Source organism: Pteropus medius, unplaced genomic scaffold (genome assembly GCF_902729225.1).
Source record: "Pteropus medius unplaced genomic scaffold, Ma_sr-lr_union100, whole genome shotgun sequence".
In the NCBI taxonomy this organism is placed as follows: Eukaryota; Metazoa; Chordata; class Mammalia; order Chiroptera; family Pteropodidae; genus Pteropus; species Pteropus medius.
The window spans coordinates 5,817,463-5,843,063 of NW_024349798.1; the positions used below are offsets into that span (position 1 = coordinate 5,817,463).

A 25,601-nucleotide genomic window follows, 5' to 3' on the forward strand; every position below is an offset into this window, starting at 1 on the left:
TTAAATGGTTCAGAAAAAATTAAAAATAAATTTCATAGAGAGAGAAGAGGGAGAGAGAAAGGTAGAGGAGAAGAAAATAAAACACAGTAAGATGTTAAAAGTTGGAAAATTGGGCAAAGGGTATAAAGGGAATTCTTTGCATTATTCATGCAATGTTTCTGTAAGTTTCAAATTAATTTAAAACATAGTAATACATTGACAATGGAGGACACACACGAGGGATAAGGCAATTCAGAAGAAGGGAGAGGCTTCTACCTGCAAACTTTACTTCAATGCCCATGGCTTCACTCTTACCTGTCTTCTTTGATAACATCGACAAAGTGGGCATCTGTTTTCTCCCGGATGTTCTTGAACCTCAGTGGAAGGAGAGCAGACTGGTCCAAGCTGACACCTGCCCACCTTCCTTTTTCCTGTAGAATCTCACACAGGGAGGTCTGGCTATTGGTGAGCTTCTCCTCTTGGGGTGGGCTCAGAAGTCCGTTTTGCGTTTTAGAATTAGGTCCTCCAGAAGCCTACCTCAAGACAGGGAAGCGACACAGAGGTAATGCATGGGTATGCAACAGTGCTATTCCACCCAACCTTTCTGCCATGCTGGGGTCCCACTGGACTGCACACTGTACCTTCAAATCTCTGTTCTAATCCGAACACTCAACTTCTCTTCCCATCTGCTTCTCCCCACCCCGCTAGCTCGACAAATCACACCTCAAGGCATTCAGAGAGCTGAAGTGGTGGGAAGTGAAAGTAGGAGGTGGGGAGAGAGGGCTAAAAGAAGAGTTGAGACTCTTGGAGTTTGCTGACCACAGAATCAGGGTCCCAGAGGGCTGGGTAAGGTTTGGGGGCTGCGGGGAACTACAAGGGTGGATCCAGAGAAAGAAACCCAGAGCCATATGGGCTTTGACTTAAGAAAAGGTGACTGACTGTGCACGGACTGACCCAGTGTCTCTCAAGTCCATGGGCAGATGACGGAAGGGTGGAGGATGACAGATGCAGGCCTTCCCGGAGAGTCAACCTTCATAAGCTGCTTGAAATGATCTTGGGTTTGGTCTTTATTCTGCTTTCCACTTCAGTCCTGGCTCTGGTTTCCAAGTGAGACTTCTCCGGCAGTTTCCTTGCTGCTGTCCCTAACCTCCAGCCCCTCCTCTCTCACCCCAAGGAGTCTCTCACCCCAAGGAGTCCCCTCTTCTCTTTGCACGTCCACATTCCACCATCTGTCAAGTCCAGCTTCCAGCCCCCAAACCTTCCCTAACTACTCTAATCCACATATCTGTAAATCCTTATTGCCCGTTAGGGATCCTATCCAGTTCAGTGTGTGATTACTCTGCTTCTCCTGGGTTAGGAGCCAAAGGACTAGAAGATATGAAAAGGTGTCGCCTAAGAGGAGTTATTTTCAGAACTGAGAAGATGACAAGACAGGAGTGTCATTTCAGGTAGATGCGGCAGGAGAGGAAATGACAGGAATGACAGCCAGGAGCCTGTTACCTTGGTGTTATTTTTATGCTCCTCCTGACAGCCGTTTTGCACTGCTCCTCCTCCTGTGCCACCTTCCGATTTGGGAGCAAAAGTGATTCCGCACGAAGGGCAGGTCTATGAGAAAAACACAGACCATAGGAACTCACTCAGAAAACACAACCACAATATGTAATTCAAACAAGTCTGCTGTGGTTGTAGTTTGCTGTCATGTAGAATGGTTGTAACTAAATGGAAGGCTTACTGAACCACTCAAGGATGAGTTAAAAACAAATTGGCAAAGAGAAAATGGAAACACATCCACACAAAGACCTGTACATGAATATTCCATAACAGCCAAAAAGTAGAAACAACTCAAATGTCCATCTATGGATGAAGGGATCAATAAATGTGGTCTATCCATAAATGGAATATTATTCAGCCATCAAAAGGAACAAAGTACTGATCCAGGGTACAACATGGATGAATCTTGAAAACATTACACTCAGTGAAAGATGCCAGACACAGAAGGCCACATATTACATGATTCCATCTATATAAAATGTCCAGAAAAGGCAAACCTATAGAGTTGGAAAGGAGGTTGGGTGTTGCCAGGGGTGAGAGGGATATGGGAATGGGGGGTGATTTAATGGAAGAGGGATTTCTTTTGGAAATGTTATAAACTTGACTGTGTGATAGTTGTATAATCTTGCAAATACACTAAAACCCACCAAATTGTACACTTTAAAAGGGAAAGTTTTCTGGTATATGAATTACATCTCAATAAAGCTGCTATTGAACAACAACCTGGCCACTCCCCTCAACGAGAGCACATACCCCAGCTCCTCAAGCTTTATGTGATGGTGAGCTGTTCCTACAAAACAAGCTGAATAATCAGAGGGACCTCTTTTCAGACCTAAGAATTCTCAAAAATTTGCAATAATTAGCTGGCCTAGAAAAGAGAAGGCAAGACAATATTGACAGATAAGAGTAGAAAGGGCAATGCTTTTGTTTTTCATAACCCAGGATTCAAATCCCACCTCGATTCCTTACTCATTTGGACAGCCCTGTTCAAATCACTCACCTCAGTAGATAGCCCAGCACCATTCCTGGCTCTCAGTATAACCTTAATAAATTATTACGATTATTATTAATGTGATCAGGTAAACTAGGAACTGTCATTGAGATAGTAACTAATCGCTTCCAATGGAGAAGATAAACTGTAGCAGAAAATATTTAGGACTCAAATAATTTCCATGCATAAGCATTGTTAAATTACAGCGTTGGACTACATTATAGGAGGCCAGTTATTATTTCAGAAATTTAAAATAAATGTCATTTAGTGCTTAAAGGCAAGGATATGATCACTTCCCAAATTAGATTTCAGGCCTATCCTGTATTAAATAAAAGGAAGACTCTAAAGAGAGATGTGTAATTTACAAATATGACGTAATGCACGAGTTAATTTTGAACAATCACATTCATTTGAAAAATGAAAATATACATGCCAAAAGAGGTGGCCAAATAATTAACTAATATACCTGAGCAAACAGTAGCACCTAGGTAAAATGTGCTTATAGCTCTTTAAAAACTGACTTATTAACAGGGGTAAAATGTTATAATTGTCAATGATATACAATAAAATTATTATAAAGCACCTCTTGGCATTGACTGAGTTAAACTTCAAAACATTTTATCAATAGGGCCACTGATTTTCTCAAAAAAAAAAAAATAATCTAATACCACGCACATGGAGTAGTGACCCTCCCACCCTCCATGAGAGGAGTGCCCAAAATACCCCTAGCAAGATCCTAACGGTACCCTCTAGAGGGGAGTAAGTGGTTCTGGTGGTGGCAGCAGTGGCCAGCTTGCTTCTCTAGGGGAACACCAGTCTTTTCTGGGGCCAAATGGTAGCTTCGGGGTAGAGTGGATACAGCTTAGAGCATGGGGACAGTTTGAGAGACTGATTCAAACCCTTAAGATCCAGGGGCTTTCATTAATCTCATAAACACATGATGAAACAGTACACAGCTACTTCTCTACTTTTTAAGCATTAAGATTGGAGTAGTCTAACAGTGATTAAAGGCACTGGCTTTGAAATCAAGCTGTCATGGACGGAATGCTGGTTCCACCACTTAATAGGAAATCTGAGTCTCACTTTCCTCCTTCATAAAACGGAATTGTACCTACCCTGAAGAATTATTATAAGGGCAAAATGAGGAAATACAAGTAAAGCACGACAGAGGTATTTTAAATTAGATTTGTTTTGTGGACCAACTTGAATTCCATGGTACTAACTTTCTACAATAGTGAATTGAGGATGATGAGGCCACGTCCTGGCCCAACGGGAGGAGAATGGTGATTGGTGATTTCTGCCACAGTTGAGGGTTGGATGAGTGGAGACATGCATGCATTTATCACGTTTGGCTCCGCACAATGCCTGAAGTATTAGTGATTTTTCAATAATGTTGGTACTTAATAGTAAAACTTCTGTTCACTATTCTCTCTGGTTATGAACACAGTTCATCAGGCAACTTAATGTCCTTGATCACAGTCAGGACAGCCATCCTTGGTATCTGCTTTTGCATAGTCATTTCTTTTTTAGGTATCTCTTGACATCAGTTTGTTTCTAAGTATTTTTCTCTTCTCAAGTACACCTAACACACTTCAAGAATAAGCTATCTGCTTCTTAAGAATTCCCATGGCACACTAGCTTTACGTATATAAGATGTTTTATGCATTTAGAACCACAAAAATACAACAGTGACTATCGAACCTATCAGACAGCAGAGGGCACACACACCTCTGCAAAGGATCCCCTTGATAGAAACTGAGGCCACACAACTCAGCTTCTGCACCCTATATGTGAAGGGGGGTTGGAAGGCCAGTAGAGTCTGGGAGTGCCCTTGGGGATCCGCTGACCTCCAGGGAGCCTGAGGCAGTGGTCTTCACAGGTGAGCAAGTCAAAGTTACATCTTGTTGACAAAGAGAGGTTACGTGGCCTGTACTCTGCTGTGAGAAAATGTTCTAACAGGGAGGTAAGGTCACAAAAGAACCTCAGAGAGCCAAGGTACAGACATACACTGCCAGAGCACAAATGGTCGTAAATGGTATAGGAGTCTGGGCTCAGGGAGGTTCGGGGGCTCGTCAAGGTCACATGTCAAGCAGTAGAGAGCAGGACAGTGACTGAGACTCCTAATGGCCTGAACAATGCTCACTCTGCATTCCCACAGCAGCTTTGTCCAGGAAGTGGGGACACAGGGGTGGGTGGGAAAAACAGTTGTGCTTTAAAAATATGGCTCTTTGCTGTTCTATTTCTTCTTCAGCTACTTTCCTTCTTGAGGGGAAATTTTATTGATTAAAACTTTAAAACAAATGAGACAAAAAATCTCCATCTGCCCTGATGGAGATACACCCGTATCTCAAGTCTCTTCTGACCTGTGGTCAGAGGCCCCTTTTGCACGAAGAGGGCCACACCATGCAACGGTGGATGCGTTTGCTTCCCCTCGCCACCCCCGCCCCCAGCCATTTTCCTTGAACTATTTTCCAGCTTCATTTTAATCAGGTTAAAACATCTCACAAACCAGTTTTTGCCAAGCACACAAACACGTCTGTGAAATGTTTACCAACCCATTAAGCATCCGTCTCTCCCCCTGTACCACTGCCACCATCCCTGAGAAGCCCTCACCAGGAAGAGCATTTCAGACTTTAGGAAACTAACTGCCTGGAGTACCCTGCCACCTTGGGAGGCATGCCTGAGCAACCGACTCAAAGTGAAGCAACGGTGGCAGGCACATTAGATAAAAATCACTATTGTAATGACAGGCACTGCTATGATTTAGAAACGCCAATGTGCAGAGGGCACGACAATGAACGATAATGAGGTCTTTATCCAGGCAATGTCTACGGTCTCGTGTACTCGATCTCAATTAATCCTCATAACACTGTGAGGCAGAAGTGATCACTCTGAGGATTCAAAGGCGCATCAACAGTGGGAGCCAGACTGCAAGGCCCCTGGCCCCTGACTACCATGCAGCCTCTCTCTGGCCTTTCCTGGCATAGGAGGACCCAGGAATAATCCTGGCACTCTGATCTCCTCTGCCCCATTCCTTGAAGTGACTCACACAGTTAGGACCACCTCCTGGTTCATTTAAGTGGCACTACTGGCACCTAGGGAAGCTTCATCAAGAGCAGCTAAGGTCCCCAAAACAGAGTACTCTGTGGGCCAAGGAGTGTGCTGGCTGTTGCCTGGGAAACCCGAGATCCCTGGAGAACACCCAAGAGCAAGCTCCACATTTTCCCAGATTATCTGTTCTTCTTCCCCCAATGCGGACGTGGGCTAGGAGGGAAGATTATAACTATTTTTCTAACACACTTGGGTGCATTTGCATTTGTTTTTAACACATTTCCATATGTGCACCCTGCATTCTGTTCAGGATATATGGCACAGAGCTATAAAGTAGTTTTTTTCTTCGAGGCCATTTCTCTTCACAAGATAAATCATTTCTAAGCCAACAGCTGTCCTTTTTCATAACTGTCAAGGGAGGGGGCAGGGAAGCCTCTTTTCTGAGAAGGAAGGAGGGAACATCATGAAAGCCCTGGCTTTGCCTGTTTAGTCTGCTGAACATGACTATTCAGCAAGCTGTCCTGTGACCAAAAGCACCCCTTGTTCCCCAAACTCGAAACACAGGTTGAACATGTGACAGTAATAGCAAACATGGCTTACTGAGGCCCGCTCCAAGTTCTAGGCTCTTTGCCTATATCACTTTACTTAGTCCTCATAAGCACCCATGAAGCCAACACTATGATTTTACACAGGAGGAAACTGAGGCAGACAAGAGAAAGGACTTTCCAGAGTCACATGGTAAGAGGAGTTTAAGGCCAGGTAGCAGTGCCCTCTGCCCTAACTATGCATGTGACATCTCTGAGTCTACAGGAACGGCCTGCAATGCGGGTCAAGTCACCCTCACTACTACATGCCATTGGTGGGCCATCACTATCTACGGTGGTGGATTTAGGCACAGGCATGAATACTTCCAAGTAGGTGACTTCTGCTAACAAAATACTAGAGAAAAATAGAAGGTAAAATATTAGAGGAAAACAGAAGCAGTAATTGTTACAGAAGAAGAAAAGCAAGCTAGAAGCTTTAAGAACAGGAAGTGGACAGTCTGAGACTTACTATAGGCAAAAAACAAACAAAACCAAAATCTGTAAAACTTAGGCACAAGATCTCAAAGTTATGGAGTAGAGAATCGCAGTGCCCTGTTCAGATTCCTGAGTCCTAAATGGCTACTGCATTTAATAACCGAGGCTGATAAGGCAAGAAGATTGTAACCATGTTATGGAAATAGTCCATCACAAAGTCAGAAAAAGGAAGTATTTGATATATTGAGAAATTTCATTTATGTCCAATACCTCACTGCCTGATGCTGCCAATTAAATGATGTCGGACTAATCTTCCCATTTCAATTCATAACTATGGGCTTTATTCAGATTTCCCAGTTTTCCCCCAATGTCCTGTTTCTGACTTGCGATCCCATGTTGCAAACATTTGTTGTGCCTCCTTAGTCTCCCCGACTCCTGTCTGTGGCAGGTCCTTGGTCTCAGATCCTGTCACTTTTGAAGTGTTCTGGTCAGGTATTTTGTAGACTGTCTTAAATTTGGATCTGTCTGATGCTTTTCCATGAAATGACTGAAGTTTAGGATTTGGGGGAGAACCCCACAGAGGCGATGTGCCCTTCTCATTAACCACTTTCATCATGAAAGTGGTGCTTGCTAGGTTTTCCACTGCAAGTTACTATTCTCTTTATAACGAATAAATATGTTTCTTCTTAAATTTATATCCAGTAATTTTAGAATTCATTGATGGATCTTGCCTGCAGCAATTATTACTGTGATGTTCTAATGGTGAGTCTCTTTAACTCATTCCCTCTACATCTATTAGCTGAGATTCTTCTGTAAGGAAGAACTGTCAATTTATGTGTGATGTGCTTTGTCTTAATTGAAGGAAACATACACAAGACTGAAAATATAGATAAAACTTAAAAAGTCCTTTTTTAAAAACTTACTTTACATCCACATTTCAGAGCCAGCAGTCAGACTACTATTTATTTTTATAACAGTTTTATCAAGATATAATTGATATAACATTCAAATCACCCATCTAAAGCATATAATTCAATAGTTTTAAGGATATTCACAGAATTGCGCAACCATCACCACTGTCGATTCAGACCACCATTTATAATAAATACATATTTAATTTCTAAACTATATGTGTATGTATATACGTGTATACAAATGTGTGTATACATATGTATGTGTATATATACACATATGCATTCCCAGAGAGAGATCAATCTACTAACTTTTCCATTTCTATAATGACTTAAAATTAAAAGCTGAAGTTCTTTGCCTTCTCAAACTGAGCCAACTGAGATTATTTATAATGATTTTACATACAAATAACAAGGAGATAAAAGAAGTGATAATCTATTTAGTCATTTAAAAAGTCATGGCAATGGTCACAGAAGGATGGTCTCCAGGGTTAGTGACCACAAAGGGAAAGTAGAGCCCTTCTGCAAACATGACAGGTCTTTCTCTGAATCACCCCATGTGGAAAAATCCACACCACTGACCGTAAACATGTAGAAATGCCCTTCGAGCACACAGCCCCAGGGTTCCGAATAATAGATTACAGTAAAGTCACAAAGTTAGTAGGTGTATTTCCAATGAGGTCTTTCAGAGATGAGCTAAGATGCTGTCACAGCTCACATGGTTCACTGACTAGGACTGATGTGATAAAAATCATCCACATCTTTGGTTTTCATTTCTTTGTTTATCACAAAGATGTTAGAGCAGCTATTGTTATTAGCATGTGGTCCCGGTCCATCCATCATCAGCAGCAGCTTCATGACAAATGAGCAGCAGGTCTCCACTGCAGAGGTGAGGTCACACTAAATAGGCCAGGTGCCTATGCTCCAATGTCACATTTGTGATGTGGCTGTATCCCCCACAGCAACAACCAATAGCAAAAGTGAAAGAACCTTCCTCAAGTCAAAACGAGCAGAGGTCAGACCTTCCCGAGACAGTCAATGACTCCTTGTGGGCAAATCAACTCCATATCTGTCTCCTCCTGTCCTTCTTTACTCCTACTATGGTCACTGTCCACCTCTCCGTGTAGAGCGAATAAACATGTGTCCTGGTGTTAACTGAGCATCTACTACAAACATAGTATTTGTGGTCATGACTTCAGTTAATCTTCACAACAACCCTGAGAAACCCTACCTTTTCATCACCATTTCACCATGGCTTAGGGAGTTTAAGTGTCTCATTCACAGTCCCAAAGCCAAGACTTTGAAAAGGATACCTGATTTTGAGTTCTGACCCTTCCCAGCACTAAAGCTGCCTTCCGTGACTGTGATATGTAGAGCTCGTGTCTCCTCCCCGGGTTCCTTTCTTGAGTCCCCATTCTCCCACCACAAACCCTAGCGCTAGCTTGCAAGCTCTGGCTCAGAGAGCTGAGTGACATGGTGCTGGCAGTTGCCCCGCTCCAGCCCCCATTATGCAATGCCAGGGCTTCCTGATCAGAAATTCTCACTGCCAGCCACTCAAGAAGCCAAGGCTTGGGTGTGGGAGGGTTCTCTCTGACCTATGACTTCAGGGCTAAAGCCCTTATCCTTCGACATCACTACTGTTTCTTCGTAGATCATCATAATACTGTTCAGCCTTCTGAGTTCTGTTCTACCTCTGCAGAGTGCTATTTTTCTGTGTGTCATTAAAGAATTAAAAACTTAAGCCAAAAGAAAGTTGTAATTATCTAATACATGCCAGGCACCATGGTAGACACCTGGGGAAAATATGTTATTTAACACATGGGCCCTGCCCTTATTAAAGGAGCTCACAGGAAGGTACATAACATGCACGAGGCAAATACTGAAGACCGTGTGTGGTATAGCTATAATGTTATGGCATTATTAGGTAGAGGAGTCACAGAAAACTGTAATGAAGCTGAACTGTGAAAGGAAAAGTTTTTAAGGAAAACAGAAGCAATGAGCACTGCAGGTGAGAGGAGCAACAGGACCAAAGTATGCATGTATTCATTTGACAAATATTTACTAAACACCATTTCTCTAATATCTTGGTTCCTGCATGAAGCTCCTTCCACTAGACCAGCACTCCCTCAAGTTGCAGCTTAAAAAAAGAAACCTGTTGAATTTCATTAATTAATATCACCACAATAAAAAAGATTTTTAAACACATTAAGTCTCATTTCCCTATTTACAAAAAAAAAAAAAAAGACAGACAGACAGACTGACCAGTGATCAAAGAGGCCTGAGAATGCTGCATATCGCAGCCCTCTTTGGCGACCTAAGGATGTATACTACCATACTAAAGGTTCTGAGAAGTCCTGCAGTAAAGAAACCTTTTCAGTGTTGTTTAACCTGGACTTTCCAAATCTACTTGACCACAGAACCCCTTTTCTATACTTGACACCTATTTCCATCCTGAGAAACTACTGCTCAAGGGAACACACAGGAAACACTGCCATGCATCAGGGAAGGAAGGCAACTTGGGGTCGGTGACAAATCTGTTTGGGAGCTAACTCTGGCTACATGAGGTGACAGCAGCAACAAAGGAGATTAAAACCTGCTGACAGGAAGAGTCGACAGACCCTGAAAAAGAATTAGTCTGTGATCGATTTCAGCTAATGAGAAGAGGTAACTGTAGTGCAGGAAATAAATATAAGGCAACAAACCAATGACACATGTATGAGGCACTGACAAGTTTAGAGGATAAACCCACCCAAAGAATGTATGAGCGAGTAAATGGTATTTTACATTTCTATTGTTCTAAAACTGTTACTTGAGGAAAGACCTTATGTATCAGATTATCATCTATATGATATTTAAGTCAGAGATCACAGTTTCTGCCTTTCAAGTCTAGGCTGCTAGCTCATAACGATTCAGTCAGTCACCTAGTGCTTATGATTTACAAGGCACTCACAGATGCCTGCTCTCACCACAGACACTAGAAGCAGAGAACTTCCCAAAGTGGCAAACCCTGGAATAGAGACCTAGTCTTCCATCCCTTCCTGTTCCTTCTACTCCAACTGTGACAGCCCTAGTCTCAAATGTCCTATTATCTTCCCAAGACAATCAAAATATCTCAGAAATTATACTTCAAGATCCAACTCATCTATCCCCTCTGGAGGGACAGAAAGATCCCTTTTTTGCTCAAATTCCTTTTGGCAAACACGGGCAACTTAATAGATCACAAAATTTTCAGAAAACTTGCCATAATTATTTGGAAAATTTATACAAGGCAATAGAATATGCTAAATAGTTTTTGTCCATCCAGGTTAAAAAACTAAAGACAGCAACTGCGCTCCCTAATGAGTAGAAACACACATACACACAATCTAAAGTGGCAGCAAACACAACAAATCATTTATTTTTGGCTTTGAGCTCTACTTCTTTACTTAAATAGAGCTCAGTCTTAAGCCTGAAGAAAATCATTTCTCCCCAGGTAACGAAACCGTATTTGGAAAACCACGATTCTGCACTCCTCTCCCACACAATTCTTCCCTGTCACTCTCAGTGACAGTAGATGCTTTGAGAGCTCCTTTCTGGCTGCCACGAAACATCAGCCCAACAAAGAGGCTGTCTCAAAAGTGTGCAGGTGGGAAGGAAATTTCAGGTACATCAGCTGTTACACATGTGCCAGAGAGTACAGGGAAGTCAAGACCTAATACCTACAGCACTGGTTCTCAACCTAGGGTGATTTTACCCTCTTCTCCCGCAGGGGACACTGGGCAACATCTGGAGACATTCTTGGTTGTCACAGTGGGAGGAAGGGTTGTTACTGGCATCTGGTGGGTGTAGGCCAGGGATCCTGCTCGACATCCCACAGGGCACAAGACAGCCCTTACCAGAGTCATCTGGCCCAAAGTGTCAATAATACTGAGGTTGAGAAACCCTACACTAAGTTAACAAAGTGAACAATGAAAATGATATATGAGCACTGTCAATAAACCCGAACACAATAATTACACAAAGCAACTGGATAATAGGTACTATGGATTCTGATGCAGTGAAATAATCTGGACCTACCAGCCGACCACCACATTAAGATGCCTGTTAAGCTTAAATAGCAACATAGCTAGTTTTTAAATCTGTTAATGAATGTGAATAAAAAGGAACACATTGGTTTAAAGCCATAACAGGCCATCATCCTGACCAATATATCTGTGTTATTTGAGAACACAAAACAATGAAATGGATATATGTTAAAACTGTCTCTCTCTTTTTTTAAAAAATGGAAATGGCAAATATTTAAACTATAAAAATAAACAAGAGGTACCAGCAGGAGAACAAAATTGAATATGAAAACTGAGGAACAGCTCATAAACTAGAGAGAGTTCATATGCTCAAGGTCCATCATGTTAATTCTTTGGTAGTTTATTATGATAGAAATAGGTACTTCTGGACAGCCACCAAGAGATCTCTGTCCCAATAATGTTCTTGGCAAGCTTACACTCTTTCAGGAAGTTACATCATAAAGTTTACCCATCCACACCAACAAAATTTAAAATAATCATAAAACATCAGATTTCAGGAGATGTAGGAATACTTGAGAAAATGGTCTCTGAAATAAGAAACTAACTATCTCTCCAGCAAGAGGCAAAGAGCATCGCCTTTACTATCATGTATCATTAGCTTTTAGAAATCCCAAAAGACATCATAGGTCACAGAAAAAGAAAATAACAACTTGAGTGAGAAGCATTATTATGCAGTGTAGAAAGAAAATGGAAGTGCAGAATAAAGCAAAAAAAGCAAAGATATTAAAAATGCAAAATGCTGCTGCCTTTATACTACATTAAAAAATAATAGAAACCAAACTGAAGGGCATTCCAAGCTGTCTGCTACAGACCTGAAGACTATTATTTCACATGTTCTACTGCAGAATTAATATAAATTTTAGAAATAGGAAAAAAAAAAAACTAACCTTAAGATTATCAAAGGTTTTGACAGTCTGCGCCAAGTCACTGACACTCCCTGGTGATGCTGTCCCCTGTCCCCTAGGGCCTGAGGACACCCGTGAGCCGTCAATGACCTCAAAGCCCGAAAGCAAGGCCTCTGAACAGCTGCAATGAGACTCCTTCGCTCTCTGACCCGCTATCAGGTATGTCTTCAAACCTATGGATAAAAATTACAGTCAGCACAGGTTGAAACCACCATTGGTTGAAATGCAGCTCCATCTTGCTCTCTGTGTAGGACATGCTCCTGAAAAGTTGAGAGTAAAGTGAAAATGTGAATATGTCATATTTTACTACTGACTTCCATCTTTTCAGAGACGCACAGACTCAGAGAGAATGTCTGCCTCCAAGACACACTATTTACTCACATTATGTTTTCTTTGAATGATGGCTCCATGTTTTACCTTAAGGGGCTGAATGAACATTAAAATTTTCCTCCTTGAAAGGGTCACACGATTTCTTCGAGACAGCAGAGCCCATTGATGGTGGACCCTGCACATTTCTTGGGTTTATTTTGATCTGTCAATAGCAGTTACTGACATTTATAACGGTTGGTCTAGATGTAAGGGTGATCTAGAGTACTAACCATTTCAACTATGTCAGGGATTGCAAAACTACCATGAAAAGTGAGACCAACAGGGGTAATTAAAACCTCCCTGCATTCAGATTTATCGAGTGTCTATTTTCTGTTGGATCCAAACATTCACAGCAAGAACATTCTGCTTTTGTTCAGCTGCAGTCTACGTGAATTTTATACTTTCACAAAATCCTCATTAAAAAAATAAGTTGGTTAAATAGACAATTAACCTACATCTTTATGATTCTCATTAAAAGCTAAAATATCACACTAATGTATTCTACACTACTGAGTAGCTGTAACAGGTGGGTAGGTCCCTGTTCTGGGTATTCAGAAGAACTAGCACTGGGAAAAATAATGAGATTTCCAGACAGAACTCAAGGAATTTCTGAAAAAGAAGTAGACATTATTTAAAGAAATCCATTGTTAGCCCTTATTGTAATTTAACCAGGCTACAAATGTATTTGACAGGATGACAATGTAATTTAGTCAATAAACATTTATTTTAGGCCTAGTGTATGCTCTACGTGGAGAATAAAATCGAGGACATAACAGGGTCCCTGACTTAGAGAGTTTAAGCTCCAGCAGAAGGTGGTAATGAAAAGCCATTGTGGAAGGATGTGATTAAGGGATGATGTGTCTACAATTGCTGAACCACACAGTTTTTTACACATAGTACATATTTAATAAATGCTTTAAAATATGGAAGATTGCTGGGAATAGGCAGTGTTTTAAGTCATAATGTGACAAATGTATCAACCAGATAGTCTCTGAGCAGTGAGCATGCCCTAGGTCCCTGGGAGCAACAGGAACACCTGAAATAGAAGTAGAAAGAAGAGGCTGGTCCATTAAAAAGCAAATTGGACCCACTTGGCAATAATAAATAAATGCTTTAAAATTAATAAATCAAATAACTGAGGGACTAATCAATACTCCTTAACTATTTTATAATTATACCATTTCATCACTTACTCTTTCTTCATCTCCTCTCTCCTCATAAAAATATTATATGGTGTATCTTTTTAAGTTAACTGTTCTGAGAATTTGGCAAGAGTTCTTAAGACACCTAGAGACATCCTAAAGTATAGTCAAATTCCAGGTGGAAATCAGAAGACTTAGATAATTTTAGATGCTAACTGATCCCATAGGAGATTGTTACATGTTCACTCTTAACTAAGGTCCTGAAGTTCCTTTTTTTCTCCAGCAAATATACACACCCCAGTTTATGTATAGAATCAATCACAGTTACAACTAATTGCATGTATAATCCTGAATCAGAAACGTGAACTGGAATACAGCAAAGAGTAGAAGTACCTTTGTATGAATTTCTCAGGCTTCTGTCACAGATAACACTAAATTGATTATGTCATTTTGCCTTGGGAGAGTCAAAAAACGCAACCTCTGTGGGCTCACCAGAGAGAAGTCCTATTTCTGACCTGTCTTGGAGTCTCCGGGTTGGCAAGGCTTATTCCTGGTTCACCAGAGACGTGCACAGAAAGGCTGGTCTCTGGAGCTGCTCTAATGGTCTCTCCCCTGACTCCCCAGCATGGCAGGTAAATAGCCTGGAAGCCAGTTGGGAGAGAGGTCCGAGGGAGCACAAGAACACATGCTGCCACTGCAGAGGGCCACCTGGGAGACTAGAAGGGAAAGGACATTTTTTGATTGCAGGGAGTGAGAAGCTGCTGCTGACTGGAGAGGTTTTCCGTTACGTCTGCAGCTGGCCCTGACCCCAGAATAGCCTTCCCCGAGAAATGCCCCTGGCTCCGGGCTCCTCTGGAAGCCGGGGAAGCCAGAGAGGCCCTGCTCTTAGCAGTCAAACCTAGGAAGGGCCCTTGGTCAGGTATCTGCCTATCCCCTACCTATGCAGCTCTGGACTTGCAAGAGCCAGTGAAGGAGGCCTTTCCTGGAGGTGTGACTGCTGAAGCAGAGAAAAGGCTGAGCCAGCAGACCTGAAAGACCACAGCCTGAGTCCCACTGCACATACATGATGCTGAAGCCAGCACTTCAAAGCAGGAGCACACCCGCCTCCAGCAGGATGGAGCAATAGCACCAGCTCTACAGTCTCAAACTCCGGTGCCTTGGGGTGCACACCTCTGAGGTTTCTTATTGCTACTATAAACTGTGATCAACAAGTCACTGTTCATTCATCGCTTATTAAGCACTTCCTGTTTACCAGGCACCGTGATGGATGCTGGGAGGATAAGCGTGAACATGTCAGCCATGACCCCTAGCTATATGAGGCCATCATCTGAAGAGGGATCTAGACAGCAGGCAGATGTGACTGCCCAGTCCCAAGATGTGGCAGTGAGCATGCTCTGGGAAGCAAAGGACGGTGGTACCTTGCAAAGACTCAGAGGTGAGGGAAGGCCTCCTGGATGAAGTACCCTCCAAGATAAGGACTGAAAGATGAAGAGAGGTCAGCCCAAAGAAAGCCAGCAGAGCCAGGGGCTAGGGAAGCCATCATCAGGTCATAAGTGCCACTAGAACAGTCCATGAACATGCCTTCCAGAAAGGGAGCCTTTGGCAAGCATAGTCGAAGGATGGAAGTGAGTTTAGTGTGGTTGGAACAGAGAATGTGTATGGAGGAATGGCCAGAAATGAGCTGGGGCTGTGCAGGCGCCATGTAGACCAGCTCCAGGAGTCTTCGTGCTGGGGCAATTGTGGGGATGGGGGGAAAAGTGGTGAGCAGACGCAAGGCTGAGGAAAGGCCAGGGAGCTGTGAAATTGCCTGCCACAGTGGATGGGAAGAGAGTCAAGAAGTAATGGTGAAAACAAGAACCTACTCTCTCAAAAATATAGCAATAGCAATGCTTCTACGCCAGGCCGTGGAGTGATGGGTAAGGGCCTGGCTTCTGCAGAGCAGCCTCAGATTCAGGCTCCACTACCTCCTCACTGGAGTAAGATACCCCAGTGCTCTGCATCTCTGTTTCCTCATTGTGAGGTGAGGCTAATAGGACTCACTCCACGCAGCTGACGTGAGGATTAAACAATTAACACACACAAAGGCTTAACAACAGTGCCTGGCACATAGTAAAAATTCATATTAGCTACTATTATCAATGTGGATGTTTGACTTGTTTATCACTGGAGTCTTTTTTATGCTCCTTCTATGTACAAAAGCATTTGCTGAACAGTTAAATCAATAATTGCTCCAAATTTGTTTCTAACTTGAATTTTTATTTAGGGAGCCCCCAGTGACCAACTTGTATTGATGACACAATACTTCTAGTGTTCCCAAGGTCGAACATACATATGTGTCCATGGCAAGCAAAACTGGTGAACAACTTAAGTATTTTTTTACTTATGCTTTGCTATGGAAAGCTAAGTTTAAAGCAAAAACTTTGTCTAAACTGGAGAGACACTGGCAGAGCTTAGATGCCGGATGTGAAATATCCAGGAAATGTATCAGGGTTGGGTGACTGAGTTCCAGCCTTGTCAAGTCTAAGTCAAGAGAGTTTATAAGAGATAAAGATTTAATGAGTAACCACACACGTGGGCCCTGGGGTCTAAGTTCATTAGAATGGCTCTTTACAGCAGCTAAATGATTTATTTTGTTAAGTATCATGTAAACAGGAGAATAATTAATAAGATTTCTTATATTCTTTCCTGGTAATTTTAAACCTCACCAGCACTGACGCCTTTTACTAGTTTAATTGAGTACAGAGGATGGGGGGTGGGGTACACTGGGCTCCTATCTGATGGAGGAGCTTGCCTGTGGCTGCTTGAGTGACATGGTTAATATTCTTAAGCCTTCTTAAGTATATCATCGATTCTTTGAGGACAAAAACTGTGCCTTGCACACAACCAGTGCTTAGTTTTGGTGAAGTGAGTGTAATCTAAGTGAGTGCCATAGTCTAGTTTGGAAAAAAAGAGACTATTCTGGCCTCCACTCTATATCGTGATCTTTTTCCGTGGGATGCTTGCTTTGGAGTGGGATATCCTCAATCACCAAGAACCAAGGACCTGACTGTCAACTCAACAGAGGAGAATTATCAGGAAGGAAAGGATGTTTGGAGACACAGCCTTGGGAGCTAGCAGCATAACAAATGCCTAGAAGCTTGCATTACCAGTAATTTGAAATAATAAACATAAGTTTGGGCTAGTTTATGAACATTCTAAAAAGTTATTTCACTTTGTATTGCATTTTTCCTCATAATTAGGTCTGTAATGGCCCAAGAGCATGAGGATTATTTAACATAAAATTAGTCAATAAGGAAAATAATGATGAAATGTGACCTTAAATCTTAATCTCCCAAATAATCTGGGCCTACAAAATTATAGATAGGGTATTTTATAATTATCTATTGCTCCTGATTAAGAAGATCAAATGTTTTGGTGGAAAAAAATTAACATTTTTCACCTTGTTGACATTAAAACAGTCTGGATGGGTTTAAGCCCTTTCTAGTCCTACATAAAGTCTAATCACAAGGACTGATTCATCCTTGTTGTCCCAACACTTGACAATAAATCACAAGTCCCTACAGCAAATGGCTACTAGTGAAACTTAACATCTTTCTAAAAAACAGAGTTCCAAGCAATAAAATGAGACAGATTTGCCCAAGCAAGTAAAAGAAACAAAGGTGGGCACCATGCTTGTTTAATTTGATCTTGACTCAAACTTTAAATGAACAAAACAAACTTTTAGAAGAACTCATGCGTGCACATGCACATACACACATTCTACACCCTGCTCCTGGAAAGAATGGGTGCTTTCTGCACCCTGCTCCCTCTCTCTGCCAGTAATGGGTAAATGTGCTGCCATCATGGCCAAATCTGAGTGACCAGACAACCACTTAGTGACCACAGTCCTGTGCACTATCTCTTCTTACCTTCTATATTTGTCATTAATAAATGCTGTCCTGCTAAATGCTATATTGCTGAATATTAACACTGGGAGACTCCAGCAGTAACAAAATTCAGAGACTCACTCTTCCCACCTCTAAAAAACTCCCGAGTTATGGTTTAATACCATAAGCCTTCACAAAGGCTACAGAAAAAAGTTCTTTGAAAGATAACATTTGGCATGCCCATGAACAGCCTACCAGGTAGTATCTCATTAATTCTTTTGTTCACTTGCTCATTCATTTACCAATATAATGAATTTTTGAGTATTTACTGAGGGTTAGAATGTAGGCTAAGTGTTGAAAGAAATGGATAGGAAAAAGAGTACTCCAGTTTCAGAAACTGAGTACTGATGAAAACTGTGACTTAAACATGTGACTTCAGTTCCCTCATCTATAAAATGGAAATACTAGTAACATAATAATACCATTTCTTAGGGCTATTGTGAGGAATACATGAGGTAATGTACATAAAAAGGGAAATATAAAAGGGAAAGGCAATGCTTCTTCTTAGTCTTCAGGAATACTTGGGAGTAATTCGGAGTAAAGGGAGGAAGGACATGAAGTAATGCTCATAAAAATTAAACTGGAGAGTGGAAGGATGGCAGTGAATGTGAGGACAATAAGTGACGACACACATCTACAAGAAGAGAGGATTACATGGATTCAAGTCTACGTGCTGACAGGATGTTAGGAAGTGACAAAAGGAATTTTATAGTGAATTTTAGAAAATCAAAGAAAAATGAAGGTCTACAACTATCTTAAAATACAATAATATAACAGAGTTTAAATAATCAGAAGAGGCTATGGAACAAGAGAGCTAGAAGTAAAGATGTTGGGAACTAAAATAGATTAACAACTAACAAATTGTTATTCATCAAATGATAAAGTGGAATGCCACCAGACAGAAGAGAATGTCAGGTTACATCTGAAGCAGGTACAAGAAGCATCACAGACCATATTCTCTGCCTTAGAGAACTGAAAGATAACAGTTAATTTTAAGATTTTAATAGTTAATAGTTACTCTAATATTTAATTTTAAGAGTTGCAGATTTAAGTACGAACATAGACAATGGAAAAAAGATTCTAGAAAAAAGATAAATGAAAGACTTAATTTAAAATCTGAGAGTGGGTGGCAGCTAAATAATTGAAAATAAAACCGAAAAAAGGGAATACATTGAAAACAGAAATAAAGCTATGTGATTCCAAGTGAAAGAAGCCAGTCCCAAAAGGCTACATACTGTATGATTCTATTTATATGAAATGTCTGGGATAGGCAAATCCATATAGACAGAAAGTAGACTAGTAGTTGCCAGAGGTTTGAGAGGTAAGGGTAGGTATAGGGAACAACTGCTAGTAGGTACAAGGTTTCTTTTTGAGGTGATGGAAATGTTCTGAAATTAGATTGTGGTGATGGTTACACAATTCAGTGACTATACTAAAAAAACCTACTGCATTGTATACTTTAGAGGGGCGAATTGTATACTTTAGAGGAGTGAATTGTATAGTATGTAAATTAAACCTCAGGCAAGCTTTTTTTTTTTTCAATAAAGTTATGTAAACTTCAACAAGATACAACCATTCTCAGATTCAGAGAAGAAATAAAATTAAGTTGGTAAGAAATACACTATCCTTGGGAATTCAAGGTAATGAAATGGACAGTGGTAGGTAAAAGAAAAATATTAAAAATAAAGGCTTGAAAATAGATAATATGGTAGAGCTAGGATGGAAAAACATATAAATAAGAAATAAGGCTAAGTAACCTTGATGAACCAAACTATCAACAGGGCCAGAGTTTAGAAGTCTGGAAGAAATTAAACAAAAGTTTGACCTTCACGAGTTATCTCCAAGAATCATCAAATTTGCAACTCTCACTGTTGCAGTCTAGCCCCAAAGAGCTGGGCTGACACCCAAGCTGTCTTCTTAGACTGCCAACCTGATTCCCCTTGACAACAAGAGTTCACCACACAGCACAGCAAGGCTACCTGAGTGTCACACCTGCTTCTTTGCTACCATATAGCAGAAGATTCAGGCTTTCCCTGGCTGCCTTGAACACTGCTGTTTCCTTTTCATCCAATGAGGACATTTATTTACAAAGGCACTTTCTTTTGAAAATGCCTTTGTAAATAAATGTCCTCATTGGATGAAAAGGGGTGATGCTACCCACATTGACACTTCCTGTGAGCATCTTCAGCTGGGAAGAAAGACAACATAGGCAATCTCACTCTCCCCCACCTGGAAACTTCACATTATGCAAAGTAAAATATATAATTCTTATCATTCCTGACTGGCCTTTCCCGGGAGTAGCTTACACCAGTGCCTTCACCACCTGTTACTTTGTGGAAATGTTTGTTCCAGCTTCTGGCTTGCTCCCAAATCATATTTCTAACACAGTCACATGTTTGCTGTGAATTTTCTCACTTTTCAAATCAACCAGTTTTCAATTTGAATTAAGGCCTTGTCTCTTTTGATGAGTGTTTTGCATACTGGCTGGGGGCAGTGACTGGAACAGTTCCCCAAACTGCATTTTCTTATTCCCATAGAGCACATGGCAGACTTGCTCAAGCCATGTAACTGAGAAACCCAAAATCTCTACTTCCTGATCAAGAAGCAATATCTTCTTAGATATCTCCAACTTCTCTAATTTTGTTTCAGCCCTGGAGGTGGTCTTTCTTTTTTTGATCTTTCTCAGAAGAATCAAAGTTGTATATGTGTGGCATGTTTTTAATAATCTTAAAAGTGTTTCTAGACATTAGATGAGAAGTCAAAAACAGGGCCACTCTGCCACTTCAGAGGTCACGGGCTGGGTGATTTGCTCTCCCACACTAGCCTCACGCTGCATGGCATGTGGCTATAATTTATGCCTCAAAAAAATCACAACTATGTTGTAAGCCCTCAGATAAGCAAAGCCGAAAGCGAAACCCAGGCAGTGAGTCGTGAGAGCCCATATATGAGAAGAGGATGAGGGATGGGGGGTCCTTGGGGCACATCAACATGCAGAGATGCAGCTTGTATGAAAATGTGACCTGGAGCTGCACTCAACAGCCATTCATTCATATGAGAGGGGGGAATGAGTCTTTAGAAGTTCCCTTGTCTTAGGATGGAAAGTGGAGGTCTGCTTTCCAGGTGGAAGTGGACAGAGGCCCACACATTCAGACTCAGAAAAAAAAGGTAGGTAGGTCCCCAGTCCAATAGAGGTGCTGGCCTCAAACAAGACAGATAAGTATTTGGAGAAGAGGAGACATAAGAGCAGCTAACATTGCAGAAAAAAAACAATACTGAACAACACTAGACTACATAAGAACACAAGGTCTGAGGATCTAATGTAAAATGTGGTGACTATGGTTGATGATATAATTAAAATCTGCTAAGAGAACAGAGCTTAAATGTTCTCACAAACACACAAAAGAGGTGTGATGTGAGGTGATGCATGGGAATTTCCTTACTTTTCAAGTCAATCAGTTTTCAACTCATATTAAGGTTTTCTCTCTTTTGATCAGTGTTTTGCATAAATGTTAACTAGATGAAGGGTATCTTTTCACAATGTATATGGATATCGGATCACAATGTATACTTTGACTACCTAACAATTTTATTTGCCAATTACATCTCAATAAAGCTGAAAAATTAATTGAAAAAAAAAAAGAAACAGACAGAAATACATCAAAATACTAACAGGAGACAACAGGATTATGAAAAACATTTACTTTCTATATTAGAAATTTATTTCATTTATTTTCACTTCCTATATTAGGTTTTCAAAATTAACTTTATGTTTAAAATAAGCACAAATTTTTGAATTGATTACAAAATATTTTAGACATAGAAACATGTAAGGAAAAATAAACTGAAGACTCATGTCCTCACCATCTAAGAAACAAAATGTCACCTGCAGTTTTCGGGTTCCTTGTGGGTCTGCCCTCATTGGAAAACCTTCTCCCACACAGAGGGGTGATTATCCTGAATGCCACTGCCACGCTGCTCTTTCCATGCATTTCTTTAGGTTTTTCTACTACACACACACACCACCTGCCACACACACACACACACACACACACTGCTAAATATACAGCCTTTTTTAAACATGCTTTCTAAAATTTACATACATGACATCATTTGACAAGTATTCTTCTGAAAGTTGCCTTTGTATTGTCCAGCAATGTTTGAGATCCATCTATATTAATATGAATGAACTTTGTTCATTTACTTTCAAAACTATTAGGTTTTCCACTGAATAAATACACCACAGTTCAAAAAAGAAAAACTGAAAGTATTAAGTAACACCAACTATAAAGTCTGTGTTCTGTTAAAAATAAGAAAGACATATGATAATAGAGTGAATATTTAACACAAAAATACACAAAAATTATACTGATTCAAAGAATATTTCATAAATATAAATTTAAGAAATAAATGAAATTTGTGGAGACCAGTGAAACAAAATTAGGAGAGAAGCTCAAAGAGGAAAGAAAAGTTGCTGAAAACAAGCCAAAAAAAAAAAAAAAAGATGCAGGCCAGGCACTACAAAAATCATATTAAAATGGAAAAAAAAAAAAATAGAGAAATGAATACAGAGGTCTTCAAATTATAAGTTAACAAGGCCGAGAGGTGACAACTCTATTATCCCTGGTTAAGGAAATCCTCATGAATTCCATATATTCAGGCCAACATGCCTGCCACTTATCAAAGTTAAAAAATGTACAGGGAGTCCCAGGGAATAAACTGGGACCAGGCTGACTCATGGCTCGGTGAAGGTCAGATAGCAGCCCAATCAGGTCAAGAGTTCAGCATTATGTCTCAGTCTCAATATTTAAGTCATATGCAGCTGGGCTTAGAGGAGTTTAAGAGGTGAAACCAGAAAAGAAAGTTCCAGATAGTTTCAGAAAACTGTAGAGGCTTTCCTCAAACCCCTGAAAGCAACTGTAAGTGATGAGATAATACAGGAAGTGGGTTACAGCAGTGTATAAAGAATCCAGACCTGGGCTGTCCAAGAGAACTTTTCTGTGAAAATGGAAATGTGCGATAACGTTAGATAACGTCAGTTCAGTAGCCACTAGCCGCGTGTGACTACTGAGCACTCGAAATGAGGTTAGAAGGAGTGAAGAACCGAATTTCTAATGTTTTTAGTTGTAACTTAAATTTTAAATAGCTACACGCAGCTAGCTGCTACTATACTGAACAGTGATAATCTAGATCCTTCCTTATTAGTGGAAAGAAATGAATTAGCAACAGAAAGCTCTTTCTTATCTTTATTAGATAGAAAAGAGGTTAAGAACTATGAAAAGAAGAATAGGTGGGATAAAGAGGAAAACTAAATGTGAAGCCAGTAAGTATTAACTTTCACTTATTACAGATGACATTTAGTAGCAAATACAAAGATGAAATTACTCTGTACACTAATAACAGTAACAGCCAATTGGAAAATAGGATAGAAATAGACACTATGAAACAAAATGGTAGATAATCTCTAAGAATAAGCCAACTGAAAAATAGGCTAGAAATAGATACTCTATCAAACAAAATGGTAGATAATCTCTAAGAATAAGAAAACAGGAGAGTTTGGAAACATTGAATATATTTTTTAAAAACTTAAAATGGGTTGAAAAATTGGTTCGAAAATCTAATCCAAAGCCCATCTACGTATAGCTCAACCTTGCTTGACCTATATTATTCCTAAAAATGTTTTTAATATGAATATTTACATGATATGCCATATTTTCCACTTTTTATACACTTGAAAATTTACTACGTGATTTCTAAAAGCAGTTTATTAAAAGAACACCAAACTCTCTGATCTTTCACACCCATTAAAAGCAACACATGTAGTAAAACACACAACTGAACAAATACCATTTCATGGGGGTTCTCTCTGACTCCATGGGGCTTGAATATTTAACTAGGCACACAGCCACAATGCTAATAGGATTTGGCACAAACCAACGAGGCCAGGTTGAGAGAAGGTGTTTCAGGAGCAGTTACCGTACTGCCCCTTCTGCTGAGGCCTCACTGAAGCAAGTAAAACTCATCTGGTCACCTTGGTCAACCTCCCCTCTCTTTCTGCCCCTCGAAGATCCCATTGCCTTCAAGGTCCTCTCCCTGCTGCCAAACTATGTCTGAACATCCGCCAGCAGTCCATGTGATCACAGGTTTTGTGAGCACTGTAAAATCACACATGATGTGGTGCTGTGAGCACCAAGGACCACAAACCACAGTGGTCAAGGAATTAACCTCTGGAGCTGACTGATTTGCGTATTGCATCTTCCTGACACGAATACAGGTGACAACAGTTTGGTCTCCCCATCATATCCCAGAAATTCCTGCATCATCAACACCCAAGGTTTCTATAAGGTGCACACAATGGTGCCTCTGTACTGAAACGGCAGGTCCCAGCAGAAAGCTCTGCATCATTTGGGGATCATAATGAATCATGACCTTCCTGTTGGTTCTTTGAAATACTTTAAATTCCTTGAGGACCCATAATAACACCTTTGGAAACCAGCCAGTGAACTATGGATTCTCAACCCGATTAGACTCAATGGCTCTTTTTTATTATGTTTTTATTACATACTTAATTTATTATGTCCTCTTTACCATTTTGAATAAAATTGAATTCATGGATAATATATAACCCTTAATCACTGAAACCATCAAAAACACCTCTAACAATTTCCCAAATGGCCTTCTGCATAGCTTTTCATCAAGTCACCTTAGGATACACCAGTGGGTGCTTGGCCGAGCCTCATGCTCTAAGAGTGGCCATAAGGCCTACAGCCCTCTGCTCATCCTTCTCCCTGCCAAGACAGAACCAGCTTGAAGGATATCTGAAAGACTAAAGATTCCACAATGCTGTACATGTATGTGTATCTATGACATAATTGTATATATGTGAAAATGTCTGTATATATCTGCAGCAATTTAAAAGAAAAAGATTTCTAAATTTATTCTATTCATTCTTTCAATAGATAATGAGCTCATGAAATCTGCCAAGAATGAAGTTAGGCTTATTATAAATGCTAATAATACCTTGCATTTGACTATGCCTTACTAACCTCAGTACCTACAGTACCTAGCTCAAGACCTAGCACAAAGGGCATTCAAATACATGAAGAACCAAATCACATCTCTATAGCAGTGGTCCATTTGCAAACAGCATGAACATCAAGAAAGGGCAGAATGAAGCACCACAAGTACTGGAACTTCTCTGGAGACCAAATTATATGGTAAACTTTCCTACCACAATACAGAACAAGGAGTTATTTATTTATTGATTCTCTCTGAGCACCAGCTATATGCCAAGCTAGACACTAATGATAAAACTGTGAGCGTGACATTCTTGGTCCCTGACTGCATGAAACTAGCACATACAACTGCACTAATCACCAGCTGTGAATAAGGACCATGAAGAAAACTAAAGGTTTCTGCTACAAAGAACAGTAGTGAGTGCGGCAAGCAGTGGGGAGGCTGGTTTGGATATGGGAGTCAGGACGGCCTCTAAGAAGAAATGGTGTTGAAATGGAGACCTCCGTGGTGAGAAAGAGCTGATCGTGGTGTGGGCCTGGGAAAGACCACACTGGATGGAGGGATCTGTGTGGAAAATATTGCCATGTCTTAACCTGGCTAAAAGAGGACCACTGTCTCTGAAGCAAAGTGAGGGAGTAAGTGTGACATTCAATGAGGCTGGAGGGTGGGCGGGGCCAGG

The 25,601-nt window shown here is 40.6% G+C and overlaps 1 protein-coding gene across 1 annotated transcript in view; it reads right to left on the reverse strand.

The window, feature by feature from the left end:
* Positions 1-25,601, reverse strand: part of ADCY9 (adenylate cyclase 9) — a 108,099-nt gene that overhangs the window by 20,420 nt on the left and 62,078 nt on the right. Inside the window, exons 3-5 of the mRNA XM_039885188.1 lie at positions 12,454-12,644; positions 1,480-1,584; positions 295-512 (exon numbers count right to left, since the gene is read on the reverse strand). Of these exons, the coding sequence (XP_039741122.1) occupies positions 295-512; positions 1,480-1,584; positions 12,454-12,644 (514 nt within the window). The remainder of the gene's footprint in view (positions 1-294; positions 513-1,479; positions 1,585-12,453; positions 12,645-25,601) is intronic.